The following is a 20,677-nucleotide window of genomic DNA, read 5'->3' on the forward strand; positions in this document are numbered from 1 at the left end:
ATTTTTCATGTCAGAACACTTTACAGTGTGTGTGCGTATGTATTGTATTCTGGTGTATGGGCAAAAACTTATCAACCCATAAGTGTTTAAAAACAGATGTTTATAGGGCAGTGATGGCGAACCTTTTCGAGACTAAGTGCCCAAACTGCAACCCAAAACCCACTTATTTATCGCAAAGTGCCAATGCTCCAATTTAACCTGAATAACCCCCTCAAGCAGGGGCCAGCCTGCTGTAGCCTCCAGCAAGTCCCACATGCGCCACTCTGCGCCTCTCTAGCATCTCTGCTGCCTTGCTGCCGCCGTCGCACCCCCCCTCCCCCGGGCAGCAGCCACTTGGAGCTGCTGCCCGGCACCAGGCTCGCCAGCCAAGTCCTCCCTGCTCACTGAGATGCACGCACATCAAGTCCAGTGGTCCAGGCCAGTCTAGAAATTGCCCCCCCACATACGAACTCTGTGCCCACGTGCCCACAGAGAGGGCTCTGAGTGCCACCTCTGGCACCCATGCCATAGGTTCGCCACCACTGTTATAGGGACTTTCTGGTTCAATTCAATGTAGTGGCCAGCATATATGCACAACAGAAAATACATGGGCAAAGCTACAGCTGACACTGAAATGAATGAGAAAGTCCCTGCTTACATGTAAATTATGAGTGTATCCTGGGGATAAGGTTTACAAATCTTTTCATGTCTTCCATGTAATACCTTTATGTTGCTGTGGGGAAAAAAACTCTTTTCAATGTGTTTTTGATTTATCATGCCTATTGCTGGTGACTGTATTTTGTCCTTATAATGTAAAGTATAAGCTTTGTAGTTAATGAATGGTCTTCCCTTGTCTAGATTTGTCAAGAGAGAATTACAGGGAGACAATTGCCAGGGTTACAAGGAAACTCCTAAGTAAGTGAGCTTTTGTTTTTCATTGATTTATTTTAAACCATTTATAGTGTGGCTTTCTTAATGTAGCTCAAGAGGGCTTACCTAAACAAGTCACTGAAAGTATCATAAAACCATATTTAACTACAACACATAAAAATCAGTCTGACGGAATTTGCATCTGTCTTGTAAAATGTAACTCCAGCATGAATACTAATCCAATAAATTGGAGATCAGTAATTGGCAGAGGACTTCTTGAGGGAAAAAACATTTTACAGGCTCAGGGAAGGGGCTTCTTGTATATTTTCCAGAGTCCAGCACAATTCTCCAAAACAGACTAATAATTATGGAGGTCATACACACTATCCTTCTTGAAGGGACAGCCAGAAGGAACAGCTAATATCTAAGCTGGTACAAGGGTTAATACCAGTAGAGGCAGTCCTTCAGATATGGAAGCCCAAGATCTTGAAGAGCTTTGGAGATGAGCACTCGCTCTTTGAATGGAAAACAGAAATACATTAGTCATGAGTTTCTTTCTGTTCTCATTTTGATTGCATCTCCATAGGTTTCAAATCTAATTTCACTTTTGAAAATCATAATATATCTTTGCAGAGTGTTGAGTGATTTCAGTTTAAATCAAGGGCCCTGATTGTTGTAGAGTGTGAACGAACTCTTCAAACTGTTTTTTACTAATGGGATTTTCCTATCTCATGATAGATTATGTACTCGACCATTCTGAGGATGATACCAAGTCATTGTTTCTCATCATAAAGGTACAGTTTCAGATCCTGATAGGTTTTGTTGGTTTTTTTAGCCAACTAAATGGATTGTTCTACACCATCTAAATTCTTCTCTTTCAGATCATTGGTGACCTTTTACATTTCCAAGGTTCTCACAAGCATGAGTTTGATTCTCGATGGAAAAGCTTTAACTTGGTGAAGAAATCAATGGAGAATAGGGTTGGTATTTTATATAAGCAACCGTAAATCTGTGTTCTGAGAAACTCCAGAAAAAAAAATCTGTGGTACCTGTTCGTTCATAGTAGGCACAATGGGAGAGAGGCTAGAGGAGGCTGTTTTTGTTAGCGAGTAGACCAATTGCACAGCAGAGTGCTGGTTACCGAGAGTAGGAGAAGCAGCCTAAGGACTGAGCTTCAACACCAGGAGAAACACCACAAGAAGCAGTTACTCTTCAGTGAAGTGTAGTTTATATACAGTGCAGCTAATCACAAGAAGATATATACAAGGTCATGGAACAGACTGACAGCATGCTTCACCAACACAGCATGCTCAGAAGAGAGAGAACAGTTGCAGCTGTTCACACATATATACAGAAGCTGACCAATCAGCACACAAATTAGTAGCAGCTGGCCAGAACCGGTTTGATCCAGCTCACTGCATCAAGTAGCTGTCAGTGAACTGTCAGTTAGATCAGACTGATCTAGCAAGACACACAATATGCTTACAGAGGCACTTTGATACTCAGACAGTTTTGATCACTGAAATTAGGAACAAACATAGCACAAGTATGTCAGTGCTATTGGGAGGGGCTTTATTTCCTTGGCTTGAGGCAATACTTTGCCTATAAAGAGATTCTAGATCTTGTGAAACTGTCGTATTTATTCAGAAAGCACAATAAATAGTATACACTAAGGACAAAGCTGCAAAACAAAGAGACTGGTAGCTCAAGAGACGTAGGCTGTTTTCTTCAGCCTAGAATGAATAAATTTGGCTGATAAAATATCGTAATTCACAGAACTATAGTTCTACCTATAAAGGATTGTAGCTTTTCCTTACTATTAAGCAAAAGGTATGTAAAGGAAAGTTGATATCAGATCCCCAATGATCGAAACAACACCTTGTAGAGAACAAAGGTTTATTCATCTTGAGGACAGCTTGGAAAAGCCAGAATTGACTTTTCCCGCGCATACAGCAGTAATATCTTTGAGGGTCCCGCCCGCCCGCCCGCCCCCCGCCCCCGTGAACAGCACAAAGAAATATGCAGAATGTACGATAAGAGCATTAGTCCGTTGGAGCTGACCTTGACCAGCACCTGGCGGTAGAAACAGTATCACACAGTGCACCCATAGTATATCTTCCCATCCCCCCAAAGCCCAGAAAGCTAAAGCAGCTCCTAGCTCCCACTAGGCAACCTGACAGTTGACAAATCTGAGGGGAAGTCAGAGAGCAGATGCCCACACATAATGGGTATATTCTTGTTTTTTGTTGCAGCTTCAAGGAAAGAAACAGCATATCCGAGCGCTGCTGATTGACAGAGTCATGTTGCAGCATGAGGTAATGTGCATCTCTCTACAGTTAGTGTTTTGCTTGTTGGCTGTTTTAATTTTTGTTCCTCTAAATTCCTTGTGCAAAAAAAACCCTGTTCTGATTTGGAACTTTCTGTTTAGCTGAGGACACTCACTGTTGAAGGTTGTGAATATAAAAAAGTACACCAGGACTTGATCAGGGACCTTCTGCGTTTGTCCACAAGTTCATATGGCCAGGTAAATGTGGGTTATCTTTGACAGTTTTGCACAGGCAAGATGTTGATGCCCTAGTTTTGGTGCTTTGCAATGAATACAGTTTTGTTCAGGTCTCAGAAACTTCAGTTCAAGCACTATGTGTTGGCTTCATTTTCTCTTAAACTCTGCAGAGTTTAATTGTTGAAAGGCCCCTAGTACCTCATGTCATGATTATAGCTTGTTTGGCCAGGATTACAATTTACTGTAAGGCTTGGATATAAAGATCCAGCCTTGTGTGCGAAAGGTGATTTGTGAGTGCTTGTTTGTGTAAGGTGTATGTTGAGGAGAGGGGAAGGGAAGGAGTTTGTATGCCCCTTTGAGACTCCTTAATGGTAGCGAAAAGTGGGGTGTAGTGGTTAAGAGCAGGTGGATACTAATCTGGAGAACTGGATTTGATTCTCCACTCCTCCACCTGAGTGGCGGAGGCTTATCTGGTGAACCAGATGTGCTTCTGCACTCCTACATTCCTGCTAGGTGACCTTGGGCTAGTCACATTTCTTCGGAACTCTCTCAGCCTCACCTTCCACACAAGGTGTCTGTTGTGGGGAGAGGAAGGGAAAGGAGCTTGTAAGCCACTTTGAATCTCCTCCACCACCACCATGACCACCACAATCACCACCATCACACTGGTATCTCCTGCCCACTTCACTTAGGGTTGTCTTGGGGCCAAGGTGGCTGTGGTGAGGTGGGGGAGGGCAGCTTCCCAGGCCATTGGCTAACTGGAACTTTCCCTGGTGGCCATAATGATCAATCCACATCTGCACTTAAACTTGCCAGACATGAACCTGAAACACAGGGTGGTGCAGGGGAAACTACTGCCAAGGTGGTTTGAAACAGTAGTCACCATTTAATCACTTCATTAATCCAAACTTATTAATACACTTAATGTGTATTCCTGCATTCATTGTGGTACTTCTTTCCTTAGGTCAGAAACAAAGCTCAGCAGGCATTCTTTACAGCCCTGGGAACTTACAACTTCTGCTGCAGAGATGTTATTCCTTTGGTTTTGGAGTTTTTACAGCCGGAGGCACGCAGTGTCACACAGCAGCAGTTTAAAGTAAGATTTTGGTTACTTCTGTCTCCAGGCTGGTTTCTTTCCCCTCTGCAACTAAATATTTATGCTGGCATGCTTACAAAATTTTGCTACCGTTATTTTGAAGATGGCTGTGCTTCTGATAAGAGTAGTTTGTTGTGAATTGTGGCAAATATGAAAATAAATTAACTTCATTTTACAGTCACATGTGCTAAATAATAATTCTTGACAAAATGACTCCTGAGAGTTTGCTGTTTATGTGCGCGGGTATCACCTGCATCACGTTTCTAAAATGAATAATCTGTACAGTGTCAAATGCATACATACTAACCTTCAACAATTCTGAAGTTTTGTGAAGTTGTGTCTTCAGTTAGCTGTTTATAATTTTCTCCCACAATCTGTTCCCCACAGGGTGCCTTGTATTGCCTTCTTGGCAATCATAGTGGAGTGTGCCTAGCAAATCTTCATGACTGGGACTGCATTGTGCAAACCTGGCCTGCAATAGTCTCTTCTGGACTTAGCACAGCAATGTCTCTGGAAAAACCCTCTATAGTCAGGCTGTTTGATGACCTTGCAGAGAAGATCCATCGGCAGTATGAAACAATAGGACTAAATTTTGAAGTAAGCAAGAATACGAATATGTTAGCCCTATGCAATCTTTATTCAAGGCCTCATAAAATCCTCCACAATAGGAGCTTTCACTGTGTGGGTTGTGGAGAGCCATGGTCGTAATTTTCATCAACCAAAACAGCCACATCTACTTCCATCCCTAACATAAGGCCTGTGCCTCAGGGAGGTTCACAGCTTTTCTGTTCGTCTGGAGGCAGCTGTTTCAGGGTAAGGGCCAACTGCCAACCAAAATCCTCACTAGCCAAGGTGTAAAGTAAAAGTGTTTAGTTTGAAAGATGGAAAGAGTAATCCTATGCAGAGGTACTCTAATCTAAACCAAATGAAACCATGGGACTGAAGCATAAGCAAGAAAAAGAACCCAAGATAATGTACATTTTGAGAGGAGCGGTTGGTAGTTTTTTCTGAAAGGACACTGCATTCTTTGTTTTGTTTCATTTGTGCCTCCTTACCTCTTCAGGTTCCAGAGAAATGTGTTGAGATCGCTGTTCAAATGCAGAAATCAGTGTATCCGCACAATGGCTGGACACCCCTTAGTCAGGAGGAGATTCAGTTGGGAATACAGCGACAGAAAGAAAGAAATGCAGAAGCTTCACAGTAAGTGAGAAAGCCTCTGTAATTATTCATTGCAGCCTGAATCCTTTGTACATAGCATGTTAGTTCTGCTTTTCTGAAATAGTGAATGCTAAATCCATTGGTGGTTGTCTTTGTTCCATGAGAAGTTTTTACCATTTTTGTCTCTAGACTGACAACAGACAAATACTGAAGCATGAGGTGGTCTGTTTAAACTTTAAAAGTTCCTTTACACCAGTTTGTGATTATCCTTTTTCTTTTTTTTTTAATTTCTTTTTTCTTTTATTGAATTTCTATACCTCCCATTCCCAAGTAGCATTGGGTTCAGGGCGGTTTACAAAGCTAAAACATAATATTTCAATAAAAAAATTCCATAAATTAATAATATTAAAACTAAGCGTAAAATCTATTGATGGCAAATGATAGTAGTCTCAAATACTAGCCTGCGATAACAATATAGACCTCCCCCTCTCGGTAAGTCTTCCTAACAATTTTAAAATAACCTCTTTTGGTTATCATGCAGAATCAAGTTTGGTCATACTGCCACATAACTAGAAGATGTCCTGTGCTTTCAAGATGTTGGCTGTACTAATCTAGATGTCCTTTGTTCCATTTTCAGAAGTTATGAAAATTTGATTAACAAACTGTTAGATAGTGTGGATCAAAGAAACCTGTAAGTATATCAGAGTGAAGGTATCTTTTTTTAAACAAGTGCAAATTATATTACAGTTATTGAACCTTTTAAAACAGTCCTGTGAGATTGCAATATTTATTGCTTTTCCCACAGCTTCATTCTAAACTCTTGCCAGATTTGTATGTCTGGCTTTTAAGGTTTAGTTCACATCAGAAGAAGTCCAAAGAACATCCAGACCAAAGCAGATTCTAGACAGTTCCATTTCTCCACTTCTTTGCTGGCCTGATGGGATAGGCAATACTTAGCTATAGTAAATGCAAAATGATTTGGCCAAAACACTACTTCTGGGAAGCTTGCATGCAAGTGGGCGTGTTAAAACTAGTTGGAAATGGCCTAGGGATCATAGATCTGGGCACCACATGGCACCTGTTACCTCTAAGTATTTTTCTTTCTAAAATATCTTTACCGTGAAGTGAAAAAATAAGGCAACAGACCACTGCAGTTCTTTCCTGTAGCTATTTATAAAGATGTACTAGTCTTTGAAATGGTCACATGCCAAATGGTCCCGGCACTACACTTGACTGCTTTCTTGCCTTGTCATGAGGGCAAGGAGAATGTAGGGAGGAATTTTTTGCAGGAACTATGTTTGGAAGATGTACAACTCAGCATGAATGCTGTTATAGTCATGGTGACGTATTTCTCTAACTTAAAGGACTCTCAAACACCTTACAATAATCTTTCCTCCCCATCCCCACAACAGACACCTTGTGAGATAGGTGGGACTGAGAGAGTTAGAAGAGAACTGTGACCCAAAGTCACAAAGCCCAAAGTCACCCAGAAAGCTTTATGTGGAGGAGTGGGGAAACAAACTTGCTTTACCAGATTAGAGTCTGCCACTCATGTGGAAGAGTGGGGAATCAAACCAAATTCTCCAGATAAAAGTCCACCATTCTCAATCACTACTCCACAGCAGTTACAGTGAAGTCACTGGATATTTATTGCAGTTCTAGTTATAAATATTATTACTATAGAAACTAATGTGTATCAGCTGTTTTTCGCTGATGGCTAAATTGATGTGTAATTGATAACCTGATATTGGATAGTATTAAGAGTTCTTGAGATTGTATATTGTTGCTGTTGCTACGATGAGTTTATTGTTTTGATGCATTTTATTTTCTCTCCATCTTGCTCTTTCAGCCCTTGGAAGTTTGAGCACATTGGTGTTGGTTTTCTGTCCCTGCTATTGAGAGATGATAGAGTGCTGCCTGTCAGAGCCATCAAATTCTTTGTGGAATGTCTCAACCATGATGCACTAGTGGTTCGCAAGGTACGCTTTGGATCTAAGTAATTAGCATAGCTTTGTTGCTGATGCTTGGCCACTGTTGTTAAGCTGGGGTGGATCCACAGGGTTCTGTGCTCTCCATATAGCAAACCACAGTTTTTTTCCCGCTCATTGGCCTTGTGAATGAGGCCAGTGTGCCCCTGTGCTTTCTTTCCACCCTCATTCTGGAGTGGGCAGGCAAACCTTAACAATGAGACGGCAGATAAGAGGTGTTTTGCATATTTTAAGTTGCCAAACTCTAACAGGGAGCCTAGCACATCATAAAAATATCACATACAGTTTACTTTTTGGTTGGCAAATAGTGAACAAAGTGATTTACCTCACTATGCCATAGAAGAGGGGTTTTTTTAGTTTTAGATTTATATCCCCCCTTTCTCTCCTGCAGGAGACTCAAAGGGGCTTACAATCTCCTTGCCCTTCCCCCCTCACAACAAACACCCTGTGAGGTAGGTGGGGCTGAGAGAGCTCCGAGAAGCTGTGACTAGCCCAAGGTCACCCAGCTGGCGTGTGTGGGAGTGCACAGGCTAATCTGAATTCCCCAGATAAGCCTCCACAGCTCAGGCGGCAGAGCTGGGAATCAAACCCAGTTCCTCCAGATTAGATACACACGCTCTTAACCTCCTATGCCACTGCTGCTTACCATGACGTGCCTCTGAAGAATCTAGCCAACAACTACTAGACCACAGCCACAGAGCCCAGAAAACTCACAACACCTAGTTGATTTGCCAAGCTTTAATAGTTTTCACTGAGGTGCTTGAAGCATTTTCAGAATTGCATGGAGAACAGCAGGCTAGCTTTGGCTGCTTTTGGGTTTCCAGTGTTGTGAAGCAACTTTGTAAAACCACCAGTGTCATGTGAGCAGGAGGGAAATTGTTTTTTCCTTCCTTGTTACTTTTGGTGGTTCCACTGTCTGGCTAGTGCAGTAATTGGTTGGGAGTGGGGGAGAGGTCCAATGCTTAGATTATTTGTTGGTGTATTTGTAGAGGCTAGTAGTAAAACAGTTATTTTTAATAAATTTGTCAAGTGTGCAAGTTAATCCTCCTTCCCCTTTTTAGATGGCGATTTCTGCTGTGGCTGGCATCCTCAAGCAGCTGAAGAGGCCTCACAGAAAGGTGTCAATATGCCCTTTCCAGATCAGTAAGTGCACCTCCCCCAATCAGATATGAAGGCATCAGCGATGGACACCCACTCAGCCTTCTATAACACCAAGGCAGGGAAATCACTGACTCTTATTTTTCCTGCCTTTTCACTTCAGGGACTGAGGTGCCTCTAATAACTGTAGCAAGAAGGTGGAGAACACTTTCCCTCAGTTCTGTTAACACACACCAGAAGGCGAAGGAATACCCGATGACTTTTATTTTCCTTTTTTCCTCATACACACTCCCCACACTAGGCACAGTAAAATAAATATATAGAAGCAGGGATAAATACAGATTTATTAAACAGGCAGAGGAGATGGTGAAGGAAAGGAAAGACTTATAGTTTTGATTACTTTAACACAGTGCTTGTTTATGGTGATAAAAATGCTCTTTTTAAAAGTTCCAAGTTTAATAGAGCCAAAGGATATTTTTTAGGGAAGTTGCACATAGAAATGATTCTTTAATGCTTATTCAGATTTGGCATTATTGCCTATGGCGGAAGTAGCCTCCTGTCACTTCCTGTGCACAATGCAGGACCACACTCTCATTTTTTTATCCTGAACAGGGTATAAAAAATCTTCACAGCTCTTCTGACAGAGAGTTCATCTCCTCCCCCTTTTTCTCCACCATGCTATTGCCTGACCAATCAGAATGCAGAAGGCCACAGTCAATCAGGTGGCTCCGCTGTTCCCCAGCCTTCCTGCTCCACTCTGAAAGTAAACAGCAAGTTTGCTTTAATAGAATTGCATTTTAAAATCTGCTTTTCCTTGCAATCCGTCACATCATCATTCCCCTCCACCCCCCCTTAAGTTGACTTGTGTGAGTGTAAGGGTGAACATTCAAATTTAGTGGTTTAAATAATGATGCAATAAGACTTGTGTAAAGGATTCAGTGGTGTTGATGGTGAAGTAACCTTGAGTGCATTCCACAGCCCGGGCGATGGGCCAGATGCATCGGCGGAGACTTTATCTTTGCGCGGGAGATGAAGACACCGTTCCCATGGGAAGCAGGAAGGGGGGATGGGGTGAATGGTGTTATAACCTGTGCTTCTGGCGGGAAGTGCCATTCCTGCCACTGCGTGTACTTGAGCTTTCTAAGATGTCTTAATAAACGGACGTTTACTCCCAAAAGCCTTTTATTTCTGCTAAGGCTTCATGGAATTCCTTACATTGTGGCAGGAAACTTAATTCATCTATATTCTTGTGCAGTGGACCTCTTTGTCTTGGCGATGGAGAGGTTGGAATGTTACTGCGGAAGGTGCGTAGCTCCAAAGAGGGCTCGACCTTCCTTCTGGATCTGGAGAAACCGGTGGAGAACGGGCCTCGCTGGTGGTTCTTTCCGCCCCTCAGACAGCACGAAGTCTTCCTTACTCCGCTGGAACGTAGGGACGGACGAATGGACAATGGGGACTTCCATGAGTCGCTTAGCGCGCTGGGTCCATGGATCGAGCCTCGTGGATCGGATCTCTACCCGCTCGTGGATTACAAACCCTCAGATGCAACCTACCGCGGAGGGAGACGGCCTGACCACCTTTCATGCGGCAACCCAGGAATCCATTGAACGATTCCTGGACTCGTATTTTGGTGGGATGTTCTAAGGAACCACCGCGGCACAGCACTGGGGCCCGGCCCAAAGGACACCGATTCCAACCTTGAATTGGGAGGTATCCGCATCAGCTTCCCACCGGACCCCCCCCATCCCGGTTCAAGCACCGCACCTGAGGTGCCCTGGAGCTACCGGGTATACGGCGGTTACCGGTAAGTTCATGGCTCGCTTCCTGATGACGAAGAGTCTGAAGAAAGCCTGCATTCCCAGCCGGACCGGGTTTCCCCTTCCCATCGAGAAGACTGGGATGAGGAAGGGCGACTTCTCGAGATGCCTAAGCTGCATGGAACCGAACGCCAGCTATGGGAGGAGGAACGGGCACAGTTGCAGCAAGAGGCCAAAACCTGCAGAGGGACCGGAACAGCAACGCTAAAGAAGTTCAGCTCGAAGTTGGACCGTACAAAGACGCTTCCAATCGATTAATATGCCCAGAATCTGTCAGTCCATGATAAAGTCTTGGAACAGTCCAGACTGGATTTATACAACGGTAACGCCAAAGCTGCTCTGTACCTGGCGCACGCAGTGAACCGCTGGAAGCCCTTAAACGGACGAACTGGTTAAGTTAGAACGAAAAAGCTGCTTTGCATGCGCATCTCAAGATGCATTGGCTCGCAAGGAGAGGGAGCTGGCTGCGCTTGAGAGGGAACTAAGGAGGCAGCAGACCAGGGGCCCCAAGTTGGAGCCTATGCTGTTACTGGATCATGCCGGGTGCCAGGGGCCACGCATCTGGGTCCCGCTACCACCCAAACGCCAGCTGCACCGCCAGCTCGCATTCCGCCCCTGCACAACAGCGTTGCCTGCCCAACCTGCTCAACCAGCGCAACCACCTCCCCAGCAGGCTTTGCTGGCCGCCGAACGGGCTACTATCGCCCCCCGATACCAGCCCGCTTTGATGGGACCGCCTCCAAACTTCCCTACTTCATCTTGCAACTCAATGCCCACTTGGAAGACTATGATGATCTATAACGGGTCTGAACGCCAAAATACCGGGACATCGTGGGTTCAGTCCTGGATGCAGGCAGCCGACCAGTGGTTCGTGGACTGTTTTGGATTTGCAGGATGAGGACTCTCGCACAGTGCCCGTGATTCCTCCAAGCTGCAGAGCGCTAAGATCCAGGGCTGAATGAAGCTATCCGCACTCATCAAACCATCCAGCAAGGTAACCGCCTGCTTGCAGAATTTAACTGCGGAATTTTGCGGCGGCTGCTCGACTTCCTCCTGAGTGGCTCTGAACGCATGAAATGCTAATACTTCTCAGATGCGTGGACAGCAAACCACGTGGAAACGGTAGTTTTAATTCGCTCTTCGTACTCATTGCAGATTGGGATCCAGTTGGGGTCTCAGGTATGGCGCCTCGCTTTGGAATACGCCATCAAGGAGGCTTCACTCTAAAACCACTACTGTGTCCACTCAAATCAAGCCCTCCAGCCGCTTCCTACCAAAAAACCACTCTCTTGAACTGGCCAATTTTGATTGTGGCCTTTACTTCGCGGAGGGCCAGGTCATCTAGTCAGCCAACTCGTCCCAAGAAGCAAAACTAACCGCCTCCAGCCTCACAAGACTCCGGCCTGCCAAACCACCACGCAGGTCAGGGTCACTTCTCCCACTGGCTCGCCTAAAGCTGCGTGACTCCATACACCCAGAGGAGGGGAAGCAGCTGTTTGTCTTTCAGCCCCCCCCTGAGTGGACATGGGCCTCACTCCCTGACGCCGGGTGAGTGAAGGCAGCCCCATTACTGTTCAAGCATTTCTGGCCAACCCCGCTAAACAATTCCGTGATTATCAGTTCTCGCCCTTGTGGATTCCTCGGGCTGCTCCCACTGCTTAATGCGCCCCAGGTGGCAGAGGAGCTAGGTCTAGACCACTCTGGCTAAGCCCATACCATTCACCCAAATGGACGGCAGCCCCTCGAAACGTAAGGACCGCCTAGTACAAAACACACAGCCGTTCTCCTCCGCATACCGACCATTGGGAGAAAATTAGTTTCATTTCTTTACGCCAGTGGCCAAACACTCCATAGTTTTGGGCATGCCCTGGTTATTGTTACATGAACCAAAAATTCATTTGGAAAGAAAGGATCCTAGAATTCACTGACCTCCCTGGGCGGTGAACACATGAATTGGGAAGAAAACCCAACGCCTCCTGACACACCCCCCTCTCTGGCTTCCCAGTGATTGCTCCCATTCTATTGGCATCCCACCTGCATATCAGGATCTTAGCCAGAGTTTTTCAGGAGCAGGAATGCTTATCAGTTGCCACCCCACAGAGACACTGACTGTAAAATTGTCATACAACCAGGGGGCACAACTCTACCCAAGGGTAGAATCTACCAAGCATGAGTCCCAATGAGGAGAAGGAACTTTCGCGGCTCTCTTAGACAAGAACCTGGCTCGCTGGTTTATAATGTATGGGCTACCAAACACACACACGCTTGCCCCGCTTTGTTTGTCAAAAGAAAGGATGGGTCTTTACGGCTTTGCACAGATTATCGATGTCTTCACGCCCTGTCCAATAAATATCCTTTTGCCTTTTGATCAAGGACCCTTTAGATGCACTCAAAGGACGATTTTTACTAAATTGGACTTGAGAGAAGCTTACTACAGAGTCAGAATTGCTGAAGGTTATGAACACCTGACCGGGCGCTTTAAACACAAAGTTTGGACAGTTTGAATATTTTAATAAATGCCATTCGGGTTAAGTGGGGCCCCGAGCTTCATGGCCTTATCAACTAAGTTCTCCATGATTTACCGTACAAGGGAGAAGCATACTTAGATGACGCTTTTAATTTACTCATGAACTATAGAAGAGCATGAAATATTGGTTCGAGAGGTATTGAAACTTGCTTGACAACTCTTTGCCAAGCTCTCCAAATGCTGTTTTCATGGGGACCTCCATTGACTATTTGTTACCGGATCTCACCGGCTTAAAAATGGATCCTGCAAAATTGACGAGGTCCTCCAATGGCCTGCCCCCACCAACCGCAAAGAACTCCAGTCGCTCCGTGGTTTTGCTAATTTCTATCGCGGATTTTATACCCCAATTTGCTGAACTGACTCTCCCTCTCACAGACCTCTTACGCATCTGGTAAAGATCCACTGGTCCGCCCGGGCCCCCCCTTTTCTGGTCTGAGGAATGTCAAACAGCCTTTCAACTATTAAAATCTGCTACTCAACCAACCTATCCTAAAGCACCCTGACCCGATCTCCGCTTGTGGTTCACGGACGCCTTCGACAAAGCACTTGGGGCAGCCCTGTTGCAGAAAAATAAAGATGGTAGGCTGGTTCCGTAGGCTATTTGTTCTAAAAAATTCTGGTGCCAACTCCAACTGGACTGTAGGGGACAAAGAGACCGCGGCCATCAAAGTAGCACTTCCACTTGGCGCCACTGGCTGAGGGGGCTAAGCACCCTTTCTGGTTTGGTCGATCATAAAACCTGGCAGCTCTTTCCACCCCCCCTAAGATGTCCGCAAACAACTTCAGCCGCATTTCTTTTCTCGCTTCTCTTTACAGTCCATTTTTTCCCTGGGAAAACCAACAAACTGGCTGGACGCTGGGCCACCCGAGGGGGGTGGAGCTGCCTTTAATGGTGACATTCCACACTGTTCTCGTTCCCTCCCAGCTTGGCCTGGCTGTCACCCGATCTCAAACGCCCACTCTCCCTCCTCCTCCACCCCATTCCCAGTCTCGCTCTCCTTTCCCGCGGGAACTGGAGGAGGCGGGCTGCACGAGCCTCCAGCAGCCGAGGGAGACTCCCAATTGGCGCTTGAGAATGGAGCTTCATGGAGGGGGAATGTTGGTAACGCACCGGGCAGCAGGTTCTTGAAGCTTGCCACGGCATGTCCGCTCGGCTGGACATTTGGCTTTTTGAAAACTCTGCATTTAGCCCGCCGGGTAGTTCTTGGTGGCGCGAATGCGAAAAGACATTGAGGCATACATTAAAGGCTGCTCGGTTTGTGCAGAAGCCAAAACCATCCTGAAAGCCCCATGGACTATTGAAACCTCTCCCGGTAGCCTCGCTCTGGGAAGTCATCTCCATGGATTTTATTACAGATTTGCCCGAAAGTCATGGCAACACGGTTTTATGGGTGGTGGTAGACTTATTCTCTAAGCAAGCCCATTTTATTCCATGTGCTTCCATCCCCTCCGCTCCTAAGTTGGCACGGCTGTTTATTCAACATGTTTACCGTCTCCATTCCGCAGGTGAGTCTCGACCGCCAGTCCCCCAATTCATCTCAAAGTTCTGGAAAGCGCTTTGGGGTTGTTGGGGCCGCCTACCGCCACTCTACCACGCTCAAAGTGACGGCTAGACGAGAGAAATCTTAACAGAACCTTAGAGCAGTATTTACGCGAGTTACACCAACTACCACCAAGACAATTATGTAGCTTATTCCGCTTTCTTATGGAGTACCAACAATGCGGTTCATAGTAGTACAAAGAACGACCCCAAATTTCAACAATGGATTTCATCCCTAGTCGAGGGATGGAAGTCGGTCCAGACCGCTTTTACAAACAAGCAAAGGACTCACAAAAAACTGCAAGCGTGATAAACACCGCCGATTTTCCTCTGCGCAGGGCTCCTTGGGTGTATTTATCTACAAAAAATCTCTGTGAGACGCGTAATAAATATTCCAAACTTGGCAAGAGATTTGTGGGACCTTTTCAGATTACTAAAGTGATTAATGATGTCACTGCCCGCTTAGATTTGCCTAACTCTCTTAGTAACATCCATCCTGTCTTCCATTCCAGCTTGCTCAAGGAGGCTCCCCGCCTCGATGTTCGGCACGACTACCGGAGAGGCCCCACCGACTATTATTGATGGCCACAAGCACTACGTAAATTGACGCTTATCCTGGACTCTCGCTTTAATCGCGAAACGCTATTGATGAAGTCCTCGTGGTGGGATATTCCTCTGGGTATAATCAATGGGTTTATTCAAAATATTGAAGCCCCCACCCTTATTTCTGCTTTCCACCGTGGCCTCCTTTCCCGCATAAAACCTGGGGAAGGGCCTCTTTAGGGGAGGCAGAGTGTAAAGGATTCAGTGGTGTTGATGGTCAAGTAACCTTGAGTGCATTCCACAGCCCGGGCGATGGGCCAGATGCATCAAGGAGACCTTTATCTCATGCTGGAGATGAAGACAATCGCCTCCCGGGAAGCAGGAAGGGGGGATGGGGTGAATGGTGTTATAACCTGTGCTTCTGGCGGGAAGTGCCATTCCTGCCACTGCGTGTACTTGAGCTTTCTAAGATGTCTTAATAAATGGACTTTTACTCCCAAAGCCTTTTATTTCTGCGTCTATGGAATTCCTTACAACTTGGCTTGTGTCAGCCACTGTAATTTTCATTGCCATATTAAAAGAAATACTTTATGGTCACAGTGAAAATTTATATTATATATGGAACTGAGCTGTGCATATTTTTTACACTGTCTTAAACTGCTGAGATGGTGAAATCACTGCTTCATGTTCTTAACCTTGCGAGTGGATCATCCAGCAAGTGTCTGGTGCTGAAAAGTGCTGTGAAGTCACATCCAATTTATGGCTGTGACATGCGCATATATGACTTAGTGTTCAAAGCAAAAGAGATGGTGGCTTGCTATGGCCTGCCTCTGTGAAGGGACTCTGGACTTCCTTGTTTGTCACCCATCAAAGTACTATCTAGGGTCAGTCCTGCATAGCTTCCGAGATCTGACAAGATCGGGCTAGGCTGGGCTGTCCAAGTCAGAGCATGATGAGTGCTGATAGTTGCATTTTAATTGTCAGTCCTTCCTTTTGCACACAGGTAAAGCTTCTCGGCCTTCTGATATCCAGGCTGGTGACAGGCCTGATAACAAGTGGTTGCATTATGAAAGTGACAGTTTACCAAAGACAAAACAAGCTTGGGAGTCCTGTTGTTTTGTGGAGAAAACGCATTGGGGATATTACACCTGGCCGCAGTAAGTGTTGCCTTGACCTCCCACTCCAATCAGTGTGAAAGGGACTGCAGCCCTGTGTCCCTTTATTAAATAAAGTAGCCCTGTGTCCCTTTATTAAATAAAGCCTTGACAGCTTGCTAAGTTGTCTTTTCTTCATGACGTTATGACTTGTTTACCTTCAATTTAGTTGGACAATTCATGGCAACAACAATGCTGCATACATTTAACATGTATTTCAAACAAACAATTATTTGGGGAATTTGCTTTTGGAAAAAAATCTGTACAAAGTCAAGCATAATCTAAATACTGAGTTTATGGATCATATATATTGAGAAGGGCTTGGATCCAGTGGAGGATTTCTGTAGATCGGGGTTGGGCATGGGGGAGAGGGGATGTTTGCAGATTTTCTCCTTTCCTGCTGTAAACCTCTGGCTCTTCCCTCCCTCATTTTGAAGGGGCATTTTGGGCTGCAGTGGAATGGGGAAGTCATGTTCCGTGGACTGAAATACTTTCCATCTGCAAAAATTACCAATGGATACATGTAAAAAAAAGTGTGCACAGTGTGCAAGTTTATCATAGTAAAATTATCAGTGTAGAACACTTTAATAAATGAATGTACCCTCACATTCACAATTTGTTTATGATATTTTTATGCCACCCTTTAGTTCAAGGACTACCTCCCACCACACACTGTGCGTATTACATTCCAAGGATGATGCTAGAGGTACCCCACATATAGAATAAGGAATGGTATAAATGCATAAATGGGAAGTGGGATTCCTTACATTTTGGTTTGGCCACATTTGCAGTTGGTGAGTTTGTGCTTTCTTGTGAGGCACTGACTGCTTTTCCTGTGCAAGAAATTTGCCTACCTTTGTCATTGTTTTTGAGAGCTGTTTTCTGTGGTGATAATATGAGAATAACTCTTTTTCTTGGCTTTATTCAAGAATAATATGACTGTTGGCTCATAGTATGTCTCACCTTCCCCCTATTTCTAGAAACATGGAGATTTATGCTCCTGCAGAGCATCAACCAAAGCTTGGACGGAATAGAAATGAGCTTTCAGAGGTAAGAATGACATTTTAAATTTTGCTCAAAGCCTGTCATGGTCTGACAGAAGATCAAGCATGACTTTTTCTCTTGTGTCTGAAGGTAACTTTGAACAATCAAAGACCCACAGCAGTGACTCTGCACTCTACATAGATCTTCTTTAAAATAGGAACACAGATACTGACTTACCTGGGTACTGAAGATTGACAATGGCTTCTCTGTTCAATTTGAATTTTGAACAAGGAGATTAAATTGTAATGTTTTGAACATTTGACTCCATGGCAACATGGATTGACAGCAGATGATGAGCTTGGCTTTTCTGGGCTGGGGCTTTGTGTGCCTGTCCATCACTGAAGCATAGGCATCATGAGCGGGAGGGGGGAGGGGGCGGCACAGGGTGGCTCAAGGTCAGGTGCAACTTCAGTGAATTACTTTGGGGGTGTAGTCAGCCAGCAGCCCTCCCCCCGCCCCATCCTAGGAGTGAGGAGCTGGAGTGTGCTCCCTGTCCCCTCCTCCTCCTGTGCCCACCCGCCAGCCTCCGCTTCTGCCACCAACCACCCACTCTCTTCTCGGGCTTCTGCCACCCGCAGCTGCCTCTCCTTGGGCTGGGGCTCCAAGGTGAAGGTGGAGGGTGCAGCAGCAAGCCTGTGGAGTGGCTGTTGCGGAGCTGGGTGGCTGCAACAGGGTGCCTCGGTCAGGCTAAGGTGGGGTTCTGCCAGGGCGGGAATAAAGACTGTTGTGGCCTTCCTCTGTTTGGAACTGTAGGGGCTGAGACTGGGAGAGATGAATTCTGCTTTTATTCTCTCACCCTCTGAACATTCCTTTGCACCTGCAGTCTGTCCATAGTGACGTAGTCCACCATCTCCGACCTCATTCTCTTCAGTCCCCTTGAGTTCACTGCTTGTGCTTTCAGAAAACCTCCAAGATATGTAAAAAGGACATCCATTCTTCTTTGGTGTCGTTTCAGTATCTAGGGCTGCACTAAATGCAATATTGCTAGGGAGCTATTAATTTCTGGGAGCTATTAATTTCTGGGAATTCCAAATTGGTCAGCCATCATTTGAAGAGAGAGATTGTTTGAGATTGTTTGAGATTGAAGAGAGAGATTGTTTCGGAAAAAGTTCAATATGTTCAAGGCTGAAAACTATTTTGCATGTTTTGCCTGGGCACTGGGATGAGTTCAGTGCTTGCCTCAGGTGCCATTTTTTGTAGCTACACCCCTGCACTGAAAGATCTGTGTATGTGACTGACTGAGCACCAATAGATCTACCACCATAAGATGAAAATGCAGTGTTTTTCAGTGGAGGGAGTTTACATATTCCACTGTTGATAATCAGATATCTAGAGCAGTTACGTCGTTCCAAAGAAGAGGCCTACAGAAAAGGTGATAGAGTGCTGTACAATCAGGCCAGAAATGTATTAACAAAGGAGATCAGAGCAGCAAAAAGAAACTACTCTGAAAAGCTAAAAAATCAGTTTTCACCAAACGAAACAGCAAACATGTGGAAAACTCTTAAAAATATCACCGGTTACAGCAAACCACCTTCCCAAGCTGAAGGAAATCAGCAATTGGCAGACGACCTGAATGTGTTCTACTGTAGGTTTGAAAATAATCTACAGTCACCTTTCTCCACACAACCTCTATTTCAGATGCACCAATAATAGCCAAACTTTCCTACAACTGGCAACTCCATTTCATTGGGTTTACAACCCCTGGTGATTTCTGGTAGAAAAGGAAGTGCAAGATTTATTTCACAGACAGAAGCCTTGGAAAAGCACCAGGCCCAGACAAGATAACACCTTTCTTTGCTTTAAAAGTCTGTGCTGTCCAATTGGCCCCCCATCTTCACCTAAATCTTCAAACAAATCACTAGAGATGTGCTAATGGGTTCCTTTCCCTGCTTCAAACACTCCACTATCGTCCCAGTGCGTCGAAGAAGCCTTCCATCTAAGGGAACGTCCTGAACGACTACAGACCAGCTGTTGCTCTTAACATCTGTGAAGTTATGAAAAATCCTTTTGAAAGGCTAGTGATGTATCATTTGAAAACCCATCACGGATCCAACTGTTGGGACCCCTTGCAATTCTGCATACCGAAAGCAAATAGATTGGACAGATGATGCTGTTAATATGGCTTCTGCACTATATTCTTAAGCAGCATCTTGAATCGCCAAAGACCTAGTATGCAAGGGTCCTTCTTTGTTGACTTTAGTTCAGCATTCAATACTATCATACCAGACATCTTCCTTTTTCTCTAATCTAAACTAAATCAGCTAGGCAGTACCTGGAGCACATATTTTGTAAGTTGGATCAGCAAGCTTCCTAACAGATAGGAAACAGCAGGTGAGTAAGCTAGGAAAAAATTACACTCAGACACTTGTAAAATGAGCACAGGGGCCCCCCAAGGCTGTGTGTAATACTTTTCACCACTTCTCTTCTCTCTAGAGTGCACTACCAATGACTGCATCTCAAAGTTCGAATCCCATCTGTTAAAAATACTGAAGTTTGGCAGATGATACAACAGTGATTGGTCTCATTCGAGACAACGATGAAACCGCATAACAGACGGGAGGTTGAACAACTAGCCTCGGTGGGTGCCAACTGGAACAGCTCTAGGAACTGAACACACTTAAAACCGTGAGAAGTGGTGGTAGATTTCTAGGGAGAAACCCTCCCATCACTACTCCTCCTCTCAGCCAATACTAGACAACACAGTATCAACAGTAGAGACCTCCTTAAATTTCTAGGTTCCATCATATCCTTCATGACCTAAAAATGGTCACCTAACATCAAAAAATGTCATCAAAAAAAAGCACAACAAAGAATGTTCTTTCTGCGCCAACTCAGGAAGCTTCCAAACTGCCCAAGGAGCTGCTGATACAGTTCTAATATGAGGGAATCATTGAGTCTGTCATCTGCACCTCTATAACTGTGTGGTTTGGTTCTGCAACCCAACAAGATCGACACAGACTTCAGAGAATAATCAGAACTGCAGAAAAAACAATTGCTGCTAACCTGCCTTCCATTGAGGACCTGTATACTGCATGGGTCAAAAAAGGGCTGTGAAAATATTTACTGACCCTCTTGTATCCATGGACATAAACTGTTTCAACTCTTACCCTTCTAAATCGCCGCTACAGAGCACACTGCACACCAAGACAACTAGACATAAGGGACAGTTTTTTCCCTAATGCCATCAATCTGTTAAACAAATAATTTCCCTCGATAATGTTAAACTATTTATTATATATTTTATTATAGAATTACTGCACTACTTTTTTTTCTCATCATTCTTGTATTTCACCCATCTCCTCCCGCTTATGACTGTATGACTATAGCCTGTGCTGACATTACATTTTATTTCATTTTATT

At 44.8% G+C, this 20,677-nt stretch overlaps 1 protein-coding gene across 2 annotated transcripts in view; it reads left to right on the forward strand.

Annotated features, from left to right (window-relative positions):
• The window catches only part of PSME4 (proteasome activator subunit 4), a 148,100-nt gene that overhangs the window by 107,786 nt on the left and 19,637 nt on the right, over window positions 1-20,677 (forward strand). For both annotated transcript variants that reach the window (XM_048518692.1, XM_048518684.1), the window contains exons 22-34: window positions 838-894; window positions 1,588-1,643; window positions 1,731-1,829; window positions 3,102-3,164; window positions 3,278-3,373; window positions 4,317-4,448; window positions 4,836-5,045; window positions 5,512-5,648; window positions 6,244-6,297; window positions 7,456-7,585; window positions 8,656-8,737; window positions 16,123-16,276; window positions 17,254-17,323. In XM_048518692.1, coding sequence (XP_048374649.1) covers window positions 838-894; window positions 1,588-1,643; window positions 1,731-1,829; window positions 3,102-3,164; window positions 3,278-3,373; window positions 4,317-4,448; window positions 4,836-5,045; window positions 5,512-5,648; window positions 6,244-6,297; window positions 7,456-7,585; window positions 8,656-8,737; window positions 16,123-16,276; window positions 17,254-17,323 — 1,340 coding nt within the window. The remainder of the gene's footprint in view (window positions 1-837; window positions 895-1,587; window positions 1,644-1,730; window positions 1,830-3,101; window positions 3,165-3,277; window positions 3,374-4,316; window positions 4,449-4,835; window positions 5,046-5,511; window positions 5,649-6,243; window positions 6,298-7,455; window positions 7,586-8,655; window positions 8,738-16,122; window positions 16,277-17,253; window positions 17,324-20,677) is intronic.

The sequence above is a fragment of the Sphaerodactylus townsendi genome, linkage group LG01, assembly GCF_021028975.2.
Source record: "Sphaerodactylus townsendi isolate TG3544 linkage group LG01, MPM_Stown_v2.3, whole genome shotgun sequence".
NCBI classification, from domain to species: Eukaryota; Metazoa; Chordata; class Lepidosauria; order Squamata; family Sphaerodactylidae; genus Sphaerodactylus; species Sphaerodactylus townsendi.